Source organism: Harpia harpyja, chromosome 2 (assembly GCF_026419915.1).
Source record: "Harpia harpyja isolate bHarHar1 chromosome 2, bHarHar1 primary haplotype, whole genome shotgun sequence".
In the NCBI taxonomy this organism is placed as follows: Eukaryota; Metazoa; Chordata; class Aves; order Accipitriformes; family Accipitridae; genus Harpia; species Harpia harpyja.
In genome coordinates this window covers 61,445,163-61,465,896 of record NC_068941.1, presented here as the reverse complement: position 1 = coordinate 61,465,896, position 20,734 = coordinate 61,445,163, and the positions used below count along the sequence as shown (strand labels likewise).

The following is a 20,734-nucleotide window of genomic DNA, read 5'->3' as shown; positions in this document are numbered from 1 at the left end:
TTCTTCATCTCCAAAATTGGGTAGGTCTTTAAAAATAAACTTCATAGGAATACAGTGAAAAGGAAATAGTGCAGAAGTATAAAAATAGACTGAGTCCAATAACAAGCTATAAATCATTCATTTCCATCACACACTGACTTGCAACATTTCTGCTTTTACTAAAGAACGGAGTGCAGAACATTTAGGGACAGGTTCATTCCTTCTAACCTGAAAGCATTTTAACTTGCGCCCAAGACAAGGAAATCACAGGAGACCATGGTGTAAGTCATCTGTCCTGGCTTAGACAGATTCCAGTACTATCTCACTGTCCCTGACAGAAGGGATGAGCGAGGCTGTCCAAGTTCCTTGTGAACTCAAGGCAGATCTCAGACAAGCTTGGGTCCTACTCATGGGGTGTCTACTGCAGAACTGCAATCCTCCTTATGGAAACACATTAAGTTTGTATCAGAAAGTTATAGGCAACAAGAAGAAAAAGTGGAAATGGGGCAGGGAGGGGGAGGAGGGTAAAAAGAGGTTGAATAATACCATGGCTAAAACCAAATCAAGCAATAGAGGAGCACACGCTGCATCTGCAGGCACTACAGGCTCACTCCTGCCACCCCCAGCCCAGTAAATTAGCTTGACACCAGGATTTTTTTTGTTGGAATTAACACAGTTCAGATTACTTAGCTAGCCTCCAAAACTCATTTAATGCTTACTGTAATCAATATATTGATCAGTCACACCCATCATGTAGCTCCAAAAATGTAAATATAATTACACAAGAGAATAACTTAGAAAAGCATATAGTCCACATTTGCCACAGTAAAGATGTATTGGTTGCGCTGAAGAAATATGTAATATGAATGAACACATCCCAAATAATTTTATCATAATGACAGGAGTTGCCTTTGATCCAAGACAACTGGAAAAATGTTTTTGACTGAAAAGAAAAGAACAACCCACCACTAAGAATTCTAATTAGTGCAAGTAATATATGAACTGATTCAATATAGAAAACCCACTTTAATTCTATGGTCAGAAATTGGTCAAACACATACGTGTCAAAAAGGACTTACAATTATGTGCGATTTATCTTTATTTTACCAAATTTTACTATTAATATGCCTAATTTCCACTACTATCAGATAGTAAAATCCCCATATTCTATAGGGAATCCCGTTTCATAGCCCAGCTTGCTCCCTCATAGAACCCTCTAGGACAATCCCACCACATTACTGGAGAAAAAAAAATTAAATTAAAAAAAAAAAAATCAAATGCATGTAACCATCCAGTGAACAACGCAGAATCAACAGCCCATAAAATGAAACCCTCATTTAAAAGTATAATATCACTTTGTTTGTTTTCCTTAACAGCCTCAATTGCTCTGAATTTTTCTTCTTTTCAGGGGACCTATATAGATGGGACCTCAACTATGAAAAGTCAGTGCAGCCACCTGTATGCCATTTCAAGGCAGGCAAAAGTACAGGGCTAACAGGCATAAGAGAAGGATCTCCCCCTCCAATTAGTAGAACATCCAAAGCAGGTTGCAAATGGTGAAATATGCACCAGAAAGAACTGCAGGGTTTAGGTATTTGGGCATCTTCTTTCCCAATTTACACGTACTTTCTCCCTGGGCTAAGTGAAAATTTTTAATTTTGGGAGACTGGCAAATTTACCAGATTAGGCAAAGTCTGTTTGAAAAAAGTTTCAACTTTAAAGTAAAACTTTTCCTTGAGCTCTGGCAATTGTATGGCTAACAATTTCTAGCACAATAGTGGCAGTGTAGTACAGACATTTTTCAAACACTAACTGGGTTAAGAAATCAAAGCCTATCATTTAGCTATGGAGATAAAATGTGTAGTCTTTATGTTAAGAAACAATGCTTACAGATTATATGCTACAGTCAGGCTACTGTCCTGCATTCTTTGTGCACCACAAACTCACAGGGAAGCTGAGATTCTGTTCTCTCCGGTAAATCAGCACTGATTAGACAGTATATATGCAGAGAAAAAAAAACCAAACAAATTCATAATAAGGCATAAGAAAATTCTAGACTAGTCCTTTATAAGCAAAACTAAAAATTTTAAGGAGAGGACTATATTACATGTCATCTTGGAAAGCAGAGTCTAACAGCCGTATTAGCTTCTAAAGAATTAGAACAGCCTTATTAGCTTCTGTTCTGCACAGCAGGAGATCAGAACAGAAGTCATCTAGTCATGGGAAGGACTGCATGATAGCTAAGCCTTTATAACAGTACCTGTGGGCTCACCCTGCGCACCTGTCCTGGAAGAGCACAGACTCAAGTCTTAGCATAGGCATAATTGGAGAAAAAGCCATAAAAAAAAATAACAGTTCAAGGTACAAACAACATTATCACTCACTTTACATACTCGCAACACTAATGTGTAACCCTTCAAAAAAGTAGATTGCCCCCTTGAGTGCTTTCAAAATCCCCAAACCTGTAAGCACACTATCACATTTATCACAGAGGTATTAAGCAAGCAGTGGAACAGAACTGTTCACATCTCATTTTACCTAGCTTTCAAGTTGGGTGAAGCTGCATGTGTGCTGTTGTTAAAACAAAACAAAACAAAACAAAACAAAACAGAGAGACAGAGAGACAAAGAGAAGTTTCTCCAAAACGTGTGTAAATGGCTAAGCATGATACAAGACTGACTTACACCAATTCTGACCATGAATCAAAACAGTTTTGTTAAGGCTCCATCATTGCTACCTGAAAAAACTATTTTTCCTCTTGTTTTAATCGAACCTTACAGACGAACCTAGGATGAAACTGTTCTTACGTAATTTATTTTCCTATGGATCCAAGTAAAACCTATCACCAAAAGCAGTATTTACTAACACTCCTCAGGAGTGCCCGAGATATTATACTAAACTGCATGCTGTACAATCAAGAAGCTTAGCATAAACTAACAGCACTAATACTTCTATGTACAAGGCGAACTACACACTACTATAAACATACTTTTTCTTGTTCCCGCCTCTTAGTAGCAGCCAACGGAGTGACAAGTAACAAACTCTTCAGGAGCACATCTATCCTTTTAAGCAGAAATGGAAGCTAACAGAACAACACAGCCAGAAGATTGAAAACCGTAATGATCTACAGTAGGAGAGGAAAGAAGAGGAAGAAAAATGGAAGTGGGTGAACAGCAGCTGAGCAGCAATAGCAAATGGAAGGGGTGGGAAGGCAAAAAAGAACAGATGAATAGGGAAGGAGACAAATGAGATGTGAAGAGAGACAGGAGACAAATGAGATGTGAAAAGAGACAGGAGACAAAATTACCAAGAGTTAGTCTAAAACAGCAGTTCTTGAATCATGGCTCAGCCAAAGGAAATTACAAAGTCAGCCTGACAGGAAGAGTAAATTACAATGCTACTGTCAGCATCTTACTTCTTGAGTGGTGCTGCCAAGAGTCAGCCATGGCTGGGAATTACTAGCCTACCGTATGGCTGGTGCAAGTGCTGTAGTGACTGTGTTGGCTAGGTGTCTCATGAATAGAAGGAGTGATGCAGCAGAGAGTAAGCATATGGGAATGGAAAAAGGGAAGAAAGGAGAATTACCAGTGAGCTCAACTAGAAATGAGATCGAGCATTTATTAACTGGTCTGCACGCTAAGATAGCTACCACACAAGTCACACTTAATCCAAAGCACTATAAAAGCTGGAAAGCATTTTGTCAAATAGAACCCCAAAACCTTTTCAGGAGTTGAGGTGAGCTCCTGTGCAAAGATACGCAAATTACATAAAAATTAAATCTATGGTGGACACAAAGGATTCATCCAACATTCATCAAAAAAAACTGAAATTGTAACTGATGAAGAAAGAAAACTCTAAATAGGCCATACATGCAATGAAAGCAGAACTGTGATGTCTAGGGAAGTGCTCCAAGGTGCAACTGCAATGCTTTAGCTTATTTTAATTCATAGAATGGTTTGGGTTGGAGAGGACCTTAAAGTTCATCTAGTTGCAACCCCCCTGCCACGGGCGGGGACACCTTCCACTAGACCAGGTTGCTCAAAGCCGCAGCCAACCTGGCCTTGAACACTTCCAGGGATGGGGCATCCACAGCCTCTCTGGGCAACCTGTTCCAGAGCCTCACCACCCTCACAGTAAAGAATTTTCTCCTAATATCTAATCTAAATCTACCCTCTTACAGTTTAAAACTATTACTCCTCATCCTATCATCACATGCACTTGTAAAAAGTCCCTCCCCATCTTTACTGTAGGCCCCCTTTAGGTACTGAAAGGCTGCAATAAGGTTTCGCCAGAGCCTTCTCTTCTCCAGGCTGAACAACCCCAACTCTCTCAGCCTCTCCTCATAGAAGAGGTGCTCCAGCCCCCTGATCATCTTCGTGGCCCTCCTCTGGACCCACTCCAACAGGTCCATGTCCTTCTTATGTTGGGGGCTCCAGAGCTGGACGCAGTGCTCCAGGTGGGGTCTCACAAGAGCTGAGTAGAGGGCGAGAATCACCTCCCTCGACCTGCTGGTCACACTTCTTTTGATGCAGCGCAGAATGCAATTGGCGTTCTGGGCTGTGAGTGCACATTGCTGGGTCACACGCAGTTTTTCATCCACTAACACCCCCAAGTCCTTCTCTGCAGGGATGCTCTCAATCCACTCATTGCCCAGGCTGTATTTGTGCTTGGGATTACCCCCCAAAAAGACAGTAGCCACATTAAAGACGTTAGCCACATAAGATAACATGCTGCCCTTATAATCTGTAATATGTTGGTCTGTATAATCAGTCCAGCCAGAATCAATGCGCAAAGGGAAAGAAAGTTTCCTAAAGGTACCCATCCTATCTGACCTCCAACAAAACACAACTAAATATAGAAGAGGCTGCAGGTATGGATGGACACAACTTCCTCCTCTCCCCCAAGTTAATCCAATAATGCAAGAATTAAATCATATTTTACAGGGTTTTATCACTGAATATAGTGTAGCATTAGTCTTCCATTAGGCTGACTTATACTGCATCATTAGCTCAGAGGGAACCTGGGAGGAAGTTAAAGGCCTGTTTTTACCAAGAAACACCACCAAAAAGACAGAAAATGTTTGTATAAGCTGAAAACGTACCATGACTGTCTCTTCTGTACTTCTTTCTCTTTGTACTGGAGCAACCGGAAATTCAAGAAGTGATTTTACTGTCTTCCTTTTGGCTTTTTCCATTTGAATATTAGTAAAATAGTTGACAGCAGCAAACTCAATAAGAGCAGAGAACACAAAGGCAAAACAGACCGCTATGAACCAGTCCATGGCAGTAGCATAGGATACTTTTGGCAGTGAATGTCTTGCACTGATGCTCAGTGTCGTCATTGTCAACACTGTTGTTATTCCTTCAAAGAAATAAAGCAAAAGCACTGCTGAATCAGAGTAAAACAAAGTGAGAATAGAGGCAAGCAGCTTCAAACAAAGAATTTTAAATCATTTAAGAGTCTTTCTCTGCTACTTGTGAATAGTGCATTAGATTTAAGTCACGGCAACCATCATGTATCTATAAGCAGCTATGCACACAAAACAGTTAATCAGTTTTTAAAGGAGGCATGGAAAGCCATGACTTCAGCAGATGATCTAGAGTTCACAGGAAGAAAACACTGAAGCCTTAATTTCATATTTTTTTCATGTAAAGTTCAGTAGAATTTCCTACAACAAGTTACTTTCTAAACATTTGAACATAATTTAACTTGTTAAATAGGGGAGTGCTCCTCAGACTGCAACAAAAACATGATTTTTCCTGTAATGGGTTCAGAATACCACCTATTAGTCTGCATCCATTCCTCTGATCCCACTCATGATGCAGGTGCTGTTAAGTCATGGCAAATTATTTTGGTGCTAAGGAAAACTAGAATATTATGTTAACAACTCTGTTAATTAAGAAACCATCACCTTATCTTTTAAACCCTTCTGCTACTAGTCAAACAATGAAATTTAATTAGAATTTCATCTTCTGAAAGAACAACTTTTTAATTAAAGTGTACAAGCATGAACACTGAACTCAAATATGACCACTTCATGGTAATACTTCAAATGCAAGTACAAGCTGTATAAAACCAAGGTATGGGGTCTTTTTTTCCTTTTTCATCCAAAATATCCCATATCATACAAATGTAAAATACCAAGTATATAGTGAACACCACATAAGTCCTACCATGATAACCTCAAGGAAGACTGACTACAAATGGACATGTCTTTATTCTTATGAAGAGAACACTGTACCCATTTTAATTCAAGATGAAATGCTCATGGTCAGAAGAATTCAAAATAATAAAGAGCATGTTTTTCAGCAGGATCCTCACATCCCCTATTCCCTAAATGGTGGTACTCCATCTGGGCAATCTGATATGAAAAAGCTTCACCTAGACACTGCCATACAGAGAACTGGACACAATGAAACCAGTCCTTCATACTGAAGGAGAAAAAAAAGAAAAAAGAGTAATAGCCAGTTCATGCAAGCACAAACAATATCTCAGAGCAAACTCAGCAGGATAAAAACACGGATGCAAGCTCACAAAACCTTCTTCAGTGGGAAGGTGTTGAAAAAATACACCACTGAAAATGTTTAAGTCTGAGAAAAAAAAAAATCATGGAAAGTTATTTTTTTCCTGGAAGAAACCCATCCCTACTTAGCCCTATCCTTCCTGATTATACCTCTGCTCACTTCAAGCAAATAGTTTGTCTGAATTGTCTTTCTAAAGACATTTGTTTAATAGATGTAAGAATAGGATGAAGTGAATTGAATGACCAACCACTCCCAAAACACAAGGAGGAGGGAGGAGGCCGTGACAGTATTATAGTCTACTGCGATAGTCTTTATCAGATTTCCCCCTATTAAATCATTCTTCTGGGAGACTTGCAGTTGCCACTGCAACTGCCCTTGGATACCTGCCGCAGGGATTTACAGGGTAAGGAGTTAAGTTCTGGTAAAAAATATTATATCCACACAGGTACTGTAATTATCCAGACCTAAATACTTGCAAGCTTCTGATTAGAAATGCACATAACCATATAAAAATATATTGAGTATTTTAATATAAAAATTAACATTAAAAACCTGTTTTAATATTACTGCTTCTTTCCTCTAAGAAACACCAATCTCCCACAATCACCAGGTTCAGGTGTCTGAAGGTCTGACTGCAGAAATCACAACCTCATGTACCTTTGTTGATTGTGCATCCTTCCTCTGTTTGTTCCTTGGCATCCTTTGCCAAGTTCTCCCTAATCATGCAGTGTCCAGTGGAAAGATCTTTTGGTTAGCCTCTTCTGACAGTTCCTCTAGAAAGCTGGTACCATAGCAGGTATTCTGGCTTTATTCCTATCTCTTGCCTGCAACATTTCTATCTTCTTTTAAGAAAACCTTTAGAAAACAGGGTTCCTGTTGGAATTTGCAAGAAAACTAAAAAGATAATTTTAGCCATACTTTAAGCCATTTGCTTTCAAAGGCATTCAAGAGACTTATCTGTAACTTAGTGGATGTCCAAACTTTATTATTATTATTTGTTTTCAGTTTCACATATGGATATAATGACACATATTACATCTATTGCTCTATAATCTGTACATTTTCAACTATCACATTTTGTCTGTAAATACAGATTCTACCTTTCCAGTTCATGGCAATACTCCCTTCAAAAAAAGTACCATTATTCAACATCACTGCAAAGGCATCTGAAGTGATATACTAGTTTGCCTAATGTAACACTTGAGTTGAGAGCTAGTGGGGTTCTTATTAGGTTTACAGCTTGTTTCTCCTATAACTAATCATTAACCTTGTCTAATTTGTGATATTAAACAGTGTTCTGGCTCCACTCACATGTTCAAATGGGCCGTCACGTAGAAACATTAATTCCTATCACTCTTGCCAGCATCTATCTATCTATAGAAAGGCTTTTTGTAGAACATTCTCTTCCTAATTAGTCCTGCTTTAGACTACAGTACATTATAAAGTCAAGACATTGCTCTATAAAGACTGCTTTTAAAAATGTTTTTATCCTACTTCTTTGTTAGGAATCATATTTCCATTTAATTTCTTATGCTTTGTCGTCCATAGAAGCTTTTTTGTTTTTTATTTTCAGAGTTCACTGAAGCATTTCATTCAAGCTGTATTTTGGTGAGGGCAATTTTAATATCTTGTGATCACTTTGGTTTTTTAATTCATTTTCGTAATGGCAATGGCAGAAAGGAGAGAAAAGCACTAAACATGAAATTACAGTAACAGCTCATAGCAAGCTTCCACTGATGACACAGATATCTCATAAGAAGACATCTGTACATCTCACACACTCCCAATCAAATTATTTTAAAAGTATTTTAAAAGTGTGAGTTCAAGTAATTACACTACTGTCTACTGGAGGATAAAACTGCTCTGGATGTAGACTAAGGACTTGACTGTATTATTTAGGGCCAGGTCTTCCCAGTTTGCTCCCCCAAGCAGGTAGAATCCCCAGAGATGTACACCCATTTGCCACAGGCAACCATGCCACCCTTCAGGTTATATATTCCAAGTCTCTCTTCAGATTCCAAGGATTCACATAACAATATTCTTCATCCATCGACAGCAAAAATTCCTCTGAATTTACATCATTCCCTTGTTTCTACACTAGTATGGAGGCAGTATACCCCAATGCACTAAAAAGGCCTATTTTAGTGAAAGTCATTAAAAGAGGAAGTATGAGAAAAAGCAAAAAAAGAAATAATTACCAAATACAGTTCTAGCTGGAACAGATTCCTTATTTATCCAAAATGAAACTTGAGAAAGGATCACAGTCATAATGCAGGGGATATAGGTCTGAATCATAAAATAACCCATTTTCCGTCTGAGGTGGAAGTAAACTGTCATAACAATATATTCGCCTAAAAAACAAAAAAAAAAGAAAATATTTTTCTGACTGTGCATAAAATTTGTGTTGCAGAATAACTGTTTCAGACTATCAGCTAGGATTGTTTAAGATGATGTTATTCATTCCACTTAACATGTATAGAATGATATGTTCCTTAGACACAAGAATGAATGAAAGTTTTAAACAAAAAACCCTGGAAGTAATAGGTCCTTACAGTGCCATTCAGAAGCTGGTATCAAAAATACTACAAATGTACAGCTAATACTGGATTACATTTTAAAGTATAAGCATGATTTTTAAAATTCTTTTGGCAGCTGTTGAAGAAAAGAGTCCCAAGACACAAGCTATCTAGCTACCTATAGTATCCATAACATTGTGCTACCTACCTGCCAAATAAAACAATAATAACAATGATGCACACTAAATGTTATGGAAGCATCTCAGCTTTTTACTAGGTTTATACGTCAGCACCACTATGATAATGAAACAAATGCAAAAATCATTGACAAGAATTAAAAATACTGTAAGTTTTTCTAAAATGTTATCATTCATATTAAACAAACAAACAAAAAAATGGCAGTTTTACCATAAACGGAATAAACTGTCTAAATAAAGCACTACAGAGTAAGCATTTTGGGGAGAGTAAGGAAATTCTGTTGTTAACTCATAATAATGAATATGCTGAGAAGTGAATTTCTAGTGTATTGCAAAACAGTTTTATCTTTGAGAAAAATATCCATAGAGCAATACATCAAATACATTTGCTTTATCTGTTTCATTTTGACCATCTTGCAACACCCAAACTTGCTGATGCTTAGAAAATGATTCCAAATTTTAAAAATATTTTGGGAATATGCTTGTTTATCTCCATACTGCTCATCAGTGATACTTCACTCATTTCGGATGCCTGTAGTTGCCATTTGCCTTATTTCTTACAACACAAATCAGCAGAAGTATCTATTGTGACTAATGCATTTGTGCCTATCCTTATCTGACTAGAGGGTTTTTATGGCTTTAATAACCCATTCTGTATGCTGTACTTCTATCCCGAGCTGTTTGCATCACCAAACAAAGGAAGTCTTTTGCACATAATGTGGATACAGTGCTGAGAAATTACTTCCTCACCCAGGCATCCTCTTGACTCTTCAAACTGCATTTTAAGCAGTGATTAAATGCTCATTTTGTCCCTCAGAGTAATGATCTCATTCTAGCTTTCTGAAAGACCGTCGCAATCTACTGTAATGAATCTGCAAATGTAAATCTGAAGGACAGAAACCTAATTCAGATTTATGCTTTCAGCCCTTCATATATACCCTAGGACATTCAGTAGAACACCTTACAGGAAGGAAAGAAAAAAGCCTCAGGCAATGTTACAGGGTTAGTTTTACCTCAAGTTGATTTTTATTGACGAGATTCCTACCTGTAATAGATTTAATGGTTTCAGTGGATACCGTATGCCCAAGCAGGTCATACTGAACTAAACTGGAAGACTCCTCAGGAACTTCCACTGACTTCTCGGGTCCTTTTGTCCAGGTATAAATCATTTCACTCTTTGGATAAGCATCTACAACACAGCATCAGTTTGCATAAATAGGAAACTTCTTCTCACACCTTACTTACGAGCGCAATCCAAACTTACTGAAACCGAATGGCAAGACTCACACTAACAACTTTAGAAGATACCCTTCATGTTAAGTTACCCCCAAAAACCACCCTCACAGGAGAATAAATAGCAGCTAAGGTCGTATGTCAAGTGTCACACACGAATTCACTTCACATTTGAATGTGAAGTCTAAACACGAGTTCTTTCTGGATCAGCCCTTATTGGGCATGTAAAGTTTATCTTTAAATTATTTTAGAAATTTCTATCTAAAATTTTATCATTAAAGTATACTACTATATAAAAAAAGAGCATGTATAAGGAGGACACATTTTGGAGACTGGGTGCGCATTTCTTTACAGAAAAGAATGATTATACTAAAAACTATAATATTTTAAACTTGTGTTTAAAATATTTACCAGAAACCAGAGGTCAGTAAAAAACTCGCAATAGCCCAAAAATAAGCACACCCAAAGAAACATTTTACATTTAATACAAAAGATATAACTTAGGGCTAGCATTCAATCCCTACACAGCCCAAACTCCTGTTAAAATTAAATTAAATCAGTCTTGCATTGGAAATGGCTACAGCTTATTTCAAGTTTAACTGAGGAAAAGATCAGATCAGTGTCAAGCACAATTTCTGCTGGCTGGTGATTCCTCCTGAAGAATTATGCCAGTGGAGAAGCCCCCACTATTGAAGCTCCCCTATTGTATTGCTGATACCAAAGCCAAATCTGGCAGCATCTGATCTCCAGTCTCACCATAACAGGGATGAAAAACCTTATCAGAGCAGCATCTTTAATATCCCCCTTTTGGTTGACTACCCAACTGAATAAGCTAAATTTATGCTAAGGAAAGACTGAGGAGTGTCCACAGTGTCATTTCTAACTTCAGAGCTCTGGGGTCAAGGAAAACAGATTAATGTCCAACCACTGACTACAGTGGAGTATAAAGCAGAGAAGTCAGTAACCAAGGAGGCTTAGAAGAGCAACAAGATAGTTAATGGAGTGCACCAACCATCCCCAGGTGGTCTCGGAGGTCTCTGCTGTGGATTCAAATCAGGGAATCATAACTACCTCCCTCAGTTGTTATGCAGTATGTCCCAAAATGTTCCCTCTAGCCAAAGTTTGGAGATTATCCAAAAACCTATGTCTGACTTCAAAGCAGAAAAGGGAAGTCATCTGAACTAAGATTCCTCTCACCAGTCTAAAAATTATTTATCTAGTCTGAACTTGCCATGCAGACTCCCATTATAGGCCAGGAGACAGACAAATACAACTAAAGATCAAATCTCTGCGCATAACCTACACATCTTAGGATGTCAATGTGCCTCCACTAAGTGTAGAGAAAGTCAAATAACCTGCTTCCCTAAGTGCCTTTTACCTGGCTGTTGTAAGCTGAGATGGATCCCAACCTCTTTGTCTTCTACAGAGAATCTCTCACTTCACTGAGTATCCAATTCCTCCCTAAGAACCAAGAAAAACTACGTATTTCAAGCAACTGTGTAGCCAGAATAGTGGGGTTTAACATAATAGCTGAATCACTGCCTGCTTTTCAATTCTCTACCTGGGTTTAATTTTTGAGGCCCTAAATAAAATTCCCAAGGAAGTTAACAGGAGTTTTGTCTGCATAAGGATTGTGTATCAAGACTAATATTCAGAAAGTTTAGTAACTGCTAAAAATCTACTTCTACTATTTAAATTCTGTAGTTACAAGAAATTTCATAATTGCAACTTACAACTCCCAAATTTGAGAGGACAAGCATGACCATCCATGGGAAAATCCACTAATCTCATGGGACACTCTGCACTTATTGTAAGCCTATAATGGAACAAATTAAATAGTCTCTGGTTGCCATTTTGTCTAGGCAGTATAACTTTTGCATACATTAATTGTAAGAAGCCAAACAAACACATTAGATACCTCATTGTGTACAGGATGGTGCCATTTCTCATTATTCTGAAGAGCTTATTTGGGGCTGTCATATTATGTGCAACAGACTTTTTCCCATTCCTGAAGAAAGTGTCAGGAGTCCACACCTTCGAAACCATCAGGTTGTTAAGTCTTAAAATTTCAATAGGGCCATCATATTTTAATCTTTTGTCTACCCATGTCTGACGGAAGAAGACATCCATTGTATATTCCTGTATTAAATTGCAGAAAAACAAAAATCACATTTGCATGTGTGTTTCCTGTAAAATAAGAAATCCCTGAGGAACAAAGAAATCAGTAGTAAAGAAAACGCTAAGTCCACTACACAAATGTATTTCCACCAATTAAAGTGTTGTGTACTTCTTAATAGCTTAATTTCCCACATTAGTCATATCAATAAATTGCTACACATATTTAATCATTATGGAATAATTAATCTAATTAGGTTGCAGGAAGCAGGCAACTGAATTTGTAGTCAAGCATATAACTGGAAACAAAATGATCTCTGACAGTAAGTGTCAAGAGATTTTTACAGAAAAGATATCCATGGATTTTCTGCTGCTGGCTAAATTAAAAATACCAGGACAAACGATTACTTCCACTATCAATTTAGGAAAGAAAATTTAATTTCAACTCATGGAAAGTAAGCTTTTAACTGAGGAAAGCTAAATATTTTCTTTGCCATGCCCACAAAACATGGATAATGAATTACATATAGACTTGCATATATACATATTTGTTCTTAAACTACGTAACCATCCCATTAACTTCCTCAGAAAAGCCATTCAGATGCTTCACAGAAAACATGCAAACAACAACTGCAGACACAGGCACATCATGAGAAATCATATGTGAATGAATGGATGAAGGAATGCATTTCTGATCTCAGGAAGCTAAAGCATTTCACAAAAAAAGCATCACGTGGAATTGAAAATGGTCATAGAAAGCTTTAAGTGCTTTTATATATATATTCATATATATATAAATGAGCACCTATCACCATATTGATAAACATTCTTTGGAACCACTCTGATGGCTGTGATTTTGTTGTTAAGCCAAACAATGTTTTCTCATTGTATTTCAAACTCTTCTGCATAATGTTACCATTGAAACTACTTGTATGGCCATATCTATTCACATTGGCAAGGAGGCATGTCTACTAGTGTAATGCATCTTAGAATTATATCTGCCGTCTTCTCCATGGCTGCATCCTCCACTGTGGTTTATAGTTAATTTATGAAAAGTCTCTTTTCTAGTGTCATTTCCTGCTGGTAACTTCATAGCTCATAAGCAGCAGTTTCTGTTACTAGCTTCTACATGACAGATTTTGTAATACAAGATTTCAACCATTTTCATTACACTGGGTACCAAAGTAACCCAGCTCTAAAAAGACATTCCGATCATCCCCTGTACTGAGACTGTATCACACCTTGCTGTTTCAGCGAGTTTTATGAGTGCAGCCACATTCAGATTACATTGGGTCACTAATCGATACGTTAACTAAAAATTATTCCAAAAATGATTCCGGGATCCCTGAATAGCCTCCTAACTACTCCCTAATGATGAAAGGGGAAACACCTAATGTAAACTCTCCTTTTGCCAGTTCCTTACCTACCTTCAGTCCATGTTCTCACTCCTGCCTTCTGCAATATAACTAATAATTTCCCATGTGGCACCATGTCAAATGCTTCAGTGAAACCTGAGAGATGCCATGCAGCCCTCTTTTTAGATTTGAGGCACACATTACTAGATTTCCTTCGGACCAGATTCTTGTACCCCTTGTCACACTGAACAGCATCATACTGTACATGACAACCATTGAAGGGGTAAGATGCATTTCAACATGAGACTGCTGTCACAAATGTAGCCCTTGAAAAAGTATCTTGCTATCACATGATAGAACCAAATCAGGTGCACCACGAAGTGCACAATGACACTGTATGGGAAGAAAGTCACTGCCCTGAAACGGCCTTTCTCTTAAAGAAGTTCAGTGCAGCACATATGGCTGTGTTACTTCCATAGGATTTCTTAGATATTTTATAAAAAGAGAAACTGTTGTTGATTTAAGTGTATACGACTGGATTATAGAAGTTGATGAGAGTTTTGCCGGATTTGACCTCAAACGAATGCAGATGCCATTCAGGCACAAATAACAGTACGTGCAATTGTAACGTATCTCTTCTGTGACTATTTCATGCATGTCACTTTGACATTCAATTTCTGCAGACACTTATGAAAACTCATCAGTCAAACATTCGCTGAAATGTGATGCTAAAAGGGGCACAAAGATCAGCAAAGGGCATTCATCTGAAATGAAAATGTCAACAAGTATTTGTGAAATGATGTCATTATTATTCACCTGAGAATAACACAGGTTTCAGAAAGGAAAAGCAATTTCAAAGATATTACTTGTCTTCCTCACAGTAAACTGACTTAGGCACTCCCCACAAGGCCTGATTCTGCCTCTATACCATGAAAGTCTGTCTTAAATCCTATGAAGTGAATTCCTAAAGCCAGCCAAATCCCAGTGAAACTGTGACCAGAATCAGGCCTGATGTATCTAATTATAACCTGTAAATTAAGCTGTTACTAATCTTTCCTACTTTGCATGATTGACAGAACAGCACAGATGAAGCATCCACTCCTTACTTCAGTTAATGGTTTCTCAGAACCAGGAAATGGCATTTTAATCCCAGAAATACATACCATTTCTACATCAGAAACAGGTCCAAAACTGGTGACATATATATCTGTTTTGACTTCAGTAACAGGACCTAATGTATGAAAAGGAAGTGAGCAAGAAAATTTGAATTTTGCAGGTCAACAATTCCCATAAATGATCCTGGCGTGTGAACAGTTACCACCTTGAGGGTTCTGTGGATGAGCAAGAGCAAAATGCAAACACAGGTCATTTCAGATAAGTCTCTAATAACAAGCACTGCTCAATTACCTTTACCACATAAGTAAATCAAAAGCAGCATTTCCATACAAATCCCCATTCAGAAAACCAAAGTTGACTCAACGGGTAAGAAAACAAATGCCAAAAACTTAAAAGGCTCACTGAAAACACCACACTAATTAACAACAAGCACTGAATTCAGGAAATCCACATTCCCCAAGGCATTTATTACTAACATTTGGTCCTACTGGTAATAACTGGACTACACATATTAGCATGCCATGCACTGGGCAATTTTGTACTAGAGGATCAAGAACTGCATCCATACCCTGAGATGTACTTAAGTGCTTTAATACTAACAGTCAAAATAAAAGTTGGATATCTAAGCATTTTTGAAGGTCTGAACCTAGATCCACATGCTACCACAAAGCCTGTCTTGAAAGAACTAGTGATACTTAGGGCACTGTTAAAAACAGTGCACCGAGCAGAGGTCTTGAACTCTCACAGCTGGGTACGGCATAGCAACTATCAGAGAAAGCAGTTTCATTTTAACGTATCATTTTCTTTACTACAGGACAAAACACCTTGAAATTTCAAATGGGCAGTCACTTTGCAGTACACTCTACAGTTCCCCTTAAACTAAAGAACATATGCACTAACTAGTTTCACTGGGATTTAGGTCTGTTCCCAATGTAAAAAGCTAGAAAGCTGCTAATGATTACCAATTATTATGATGATTCTGTGATCAAAGCATTAGCTAACAGTTTAGTTCAAGCAATTAACTCACATCATAAACTAAAAAAAAAAAAAAAAAAAAAAATCAAATCTACTGATGGTCTTACCAAACAGTAAGTGGTTAAAAAAAAAAAAAAAAGTATGATCTACAAATCCACAACCACAGTTTCTAAACCCCTATAACTCAAATTTCTAAAGGCGATAAGTGGCTCAAGTCTGTTAATTCGGGCTTTATCATAGTATTTGCAATCTAAAAATGAAAGGAGGAAAGACTTAAGGCTGTTAGCAGCAGAAGAATATAGCCCTCTTGGAAAGAAAAAAAAATATTAAAAAAAAAGACTGTTCACAGATGTCACTTTGAATCAAATGTTAAAAGGAGAAAATTAAGTAAGCAACTGGAAAACAGGGAACCTATACTTCTTGCACCTATAACAAGTGTCAAACTGTGAACAAAAAGTAAAACAAAACCATGTAAAATTATTTCACTAAACAGTTTGCAAGTTATGTAGAGAAGAACAGCTAAGAATTTTTCAGCTAAATGTCAAAAAAACCGACTTTGCTGGCAGTTAACAGTTTCACGGAAGGATATTTTTTCAGGATAAAATCTAAAGAAAATTCACCCTACAACAGTTGGTAGTTCAGCAGTCCCTGGAAAGTTGGATAGTTTGGCAGGTCTGTCTTGAAGAGGTTTTAATAAGAAACTCCCAAGTTCCAGATAACACACTTTCATACCATGCTGTTTGTTTTGCAATGGGTTGCTCTCCTAATATGTCAAATGGAAGCTGCTCCCCTTTCTACAGATAACAAAGTGTTCATTAGGTCAGGGAAATCCATGAGTCGTTAGACTACTTATTTTACTGACAAAGTAGTCCAATGACATTTCCTGAATATAATTATTTCTGGAGAGCAGAAAAGCTCCAAGAGATTGGAAGAACTCATAATAGAGCTGTCAAGATACTGAAAGTGAAGACATTCATCTGGGGCATTAGAAAATAGGGGAGAAAAGCCCAATCTTACTTGTACATAGAAACAGAAGAGATCCAATCATATCTGACCTCCCATAATCACAGGACTATATATATTTAAACCAACCCCACTTAAATTAAATATTTATTTCACCTGAACTTGAAATGTTTCTGAAATCAAAGTTCTATAGAAATGAAAAAGTCATTTTCCTACGTAGCTCTAATAAGAAAATGGAGGAATTAGTCATTGTTACTCAATAATAAGAGAATACTGAATATCGCACTCAGTTCCCAAATCTCTTTCAGGAACTGCTTTATTTGTTAGTTCTAAGAAACTAAATAGGAATATTCCTCAAAAAAACCCCAAACCTTTAACTGCTTTCCTCTGGCGATGTCTGCTTTTCTTTAGCTCACAGAACACTGTAATTTTATAATCATATCAAACTGAGCAAAGGGACAGATTTTTCCCACAGGCATGAGCTGCTTCTCCTCTGGCATTGATTTCTTTTGTTTTATTAAATGATTACAGCTTCATGGGCACTAAGCATTCAGAGGCTTTTTGCAAGTTTATTTTTTGGAGTTTCTCAGAAAGAAGGAGAGAGCTAAGACCAAGAAGCTAATCTCCAAATCAGCAAGCCTACGACTTAATGCTATTAGAAATCCTGTGGCAACAGCACAGGACCAAAACTACGCTCAAGTTCACTCTTTAGTAACTGTTATTCTGCTCTCAAACCTTTATTTATTAGTAGGACCCTTGAGAAAGAAGGAAGCAGACAATAACAAAGCCACAAAATAAGGCTGAAATTAAAGTTTACTTTTGGTTGCATGCCTGACATGATGGCAGTACAGTGACAAAACAAATGTTAAAATCACATTTTAGGCCACTAGAAAATGGCAGATGAATGAGGATCAAGAAATATTTTAGGCATCATAACAGTTATCCAGCTAGATTTGCACATTTGATGTGCAAATCCTTGCTTTGCATCCAAAACTTTGGTCAAACAGTAAAATGTTTGGTAGGAGTGAAGACAGCAGCAAGGGACAGTGAAGCTGATTATCTCCCTAATGCTTTTTCTCCAACTGCAGCCCCGTCGTGCTCCACGTCTTCCACCTACACTGTCAGTGCACAACTGCCGAGGCCAAATCTTGGATTTTCTAGCACATCCCAGTACTTAATGCCAACCCAGGAGTATCTATAGCGACACCAAAACCTATCCCTTAGTCTTGTTCTAGAAGAAAACATAACTCCAGTTGGTAACAATAGCGGGGAACAAATAGTGAGTCATGCTTTTTTTCAAATCGTGGGAATTCCTGTCAAGGAGGAGGTGATCTGTAGTCACCTAACCTACTTTTACTGGTGATTTAAGCAGCCCTCCGAAATGAACATGTTGCACCACTTAATCAACTCAGGCTCTGCAAGCAGAAGATCCTATTAGAATCCTTAACACTCTATTACTGGCAATAAAATGCAGCAAGTTGTAAGAAGGCCAATTAACTTTAAATATGACCATTTGGGCTCATCCCTCAATGGATGTTCAGAAAGCATCTATCTACCATAAATCCTCAGGAATGCTGAAGAACTATTTATAACATACTGGTGTGTATTTTTATGTCAATGAAATAGGAGGAGAGTCCTACACACTGCAGTGGGAACAGTTAAGTCTGAATCACTGCTTGCAAGATAATATACTTTAAAGAAGCTCAGGCAGGATTAAAAGCAACCCCTGCAAAAAGCCAGAATAGTTCAGTGTTAGATAGGGATGTTCCATGTGGGCTGAAGAAGCGATGCCAGGCCCTAACCCTGTGAAGAGGAACATAAGACAGCTCTCCCATGCATTTTCTGCCAACATATGGGTTGAACTGCAGTACAGCTCCCAGTGAAAGACTTTGGGCTCCATTATCCCTGCGTCTCCATAGGCAACTATCACTGCAGAGATCTCCACTGTATGTAAACAGTCAGATCCTGCACAGGCTTTCTATATATTGCAGATTTTGCCATCAGGAGTCACACAGCCAATTGGGAACATTAACAAACGAGTCTGTACAAAGGTTTCAACATACAAAGTACAATTTAACTTCTAAGTGCAGTTATTGCTGCTATTATGAGATCAGTCCCAGGATACATAAACTACATGAAATTATATTACATCAGTTCCTACAGCGACATCTAAAAAAAAAAAAAAAGTAGTTGCTACAGATTTTTTTTTTTTTTAAATATAACTACATGTGAAAGATTTGGTGCTTTCTCCTTCCAAATTCTTGCTGCCTGAATAGGTCTGATATCTTTCAAGTGAAGAAAAAAAAAAGGGGGGGGGGAGAAGCCATCATATCAAGCATGTTCTCTTGTTTCAGTCTATCAGAAGGAATAGCTGAGGACACCTGCTATATGTAAGATTTCCCTTAGGAAGCCAGAACAACTAGGTAGGGCATTTTTAAAAAATTAATGTGGAATTCAAACACGTGGGCTACATTCTCTACCAAAAGACAAATACAACAAAGGCAGCAGCAGCACACAACAACCTTTGTCGCTACATATGTTCATCCATCAGCATGTCTGAACCCTGAAAATGGAAAACCATACCTCCAGAAATGAGGAGATTACTGTTTCTTTGCCTGTTCATCAGCAGATAATCTCTGCTGAGACAGCCAACAAGCTTGATGCTGGTGCCAATTTTCATGATGTGGACACCTGTCTACTAAGAACCGGACTAAGAATATCAGCTAATTTTATGCAGGTCACTGAACAACAGACAGATGGTAATGACTTCAAGCATTACTAACCTGGGCCAAATTCAAATCAGCCAACTACAGGTATCTAAGACCATATCCTGTTAAGCCTTTGAGTCATCTACTCTCACCAACTGAGGAAGACTGGACAACTGCCTGAAAAAAAAACGATCAGCTTCACTTTACAATGCTCACTTTAAGTCCATTTGCAATCTAAAAAATAAAAATAAATTACAATATCCATTACGCTGAGCAACAGAACCTTGAAGGTACACGAGTTCCTAATAAGAGCAGATAATCATGTAGATATTTTGCTTTTCTCTAGAAACAGAAAATTGTCTTTGCTCTTCAAATTTATTCTGTGTTTATTTTCTGACTAAAGTCACTCCTCCTGCATTGACAGGAAATCAAACTCTTCAGAAATGCTGTTCATCAGCTGAACATCACACAGCCTAAAAGGGGCCAAGAAGCCCTCTCCTACCCTTCTTAGGGGAGACAGTGGCCAACATATTTAATTCCACCAAGTACTCAGCTACATTTTCACAGGTATGAGATCATGAGAAAGAATATGAAAAGAGGAAGAAAAGAAAAAGGAAAACGAATGAACAGGGTCCTGTTCCTTCTGCTCACAAGCCAGCGTACATGCCAACTTCCAAACCGAAAGGCACAGAGCTATCACCATTTCGCGAGCTGGTAGTGAGACTTGCAGCTCATGCCAGACTACCTCACACAAATAAACAGAACGCAAGAGGAGAGAGAGCTCCAGCTTTCACCGACTGATGGGCAGTCACACCACAATGAGCCAGGAACATGCTGTGTCAGCTTGTTAAGAGCTAACGTCAGTGGGTTTCACAGTCAACCTAGGAGCCTTGGGCAGGAAGCAAGTCACACACCACCTTCTTTCTTTGGTCTGGCCATACAATCGGCCATTAAAAGCAAGACACCAGATAAGATGTTCTCTAAAAGGCACAATTCATTAAAATTAGCAGATACATGGCAGCACACAGTGATGCTGCCCTCACCAGCTTCGGT

The 20,734-nt window shown here is 38.0% G+C and overlaps 1 protein-coding gene across 1 annotated transcript in view; it reads right to left on the bottom strand.

Annotated features, from left to right (window-relative positions):
• Nucleotides 1–20,734, bottom strand: part of GABRA4 (gamma-aminobutyric acid type A receptor subunit alpha4) — a 39,803-nt gene that overhangs the window by 14,737 nt on the left and 4,332 nt on the right. The window contains exons 3-8 of the mRNA XM_052780143.1: nt 15,083–15,150; nt 12,368–12,588; nt 12,183–12,265; nt 10,262–10,405; nt 8,702–8,854; nt 5,081–5,340 (exon numbers count right to left, since the gene is read on the bottom strand). Of these exons, the coding sequence (XP_052636103.1) occupies nt 5,081–5,340; nt 8,702–8,854; nt 10,262–10,405; nt 12,183–12,265; nt 12,368–12,588; nt 15,083–15,150 (929 nt within the window). The remainder of the gene's footprint in view (nt 1–5,080; nt 5,341–8,701; nt 8,855–10,261; nt 10,406–12,182; nt 12,266–12,367; nt 12,589–15,082; nt 15,151–20,734) is intronic.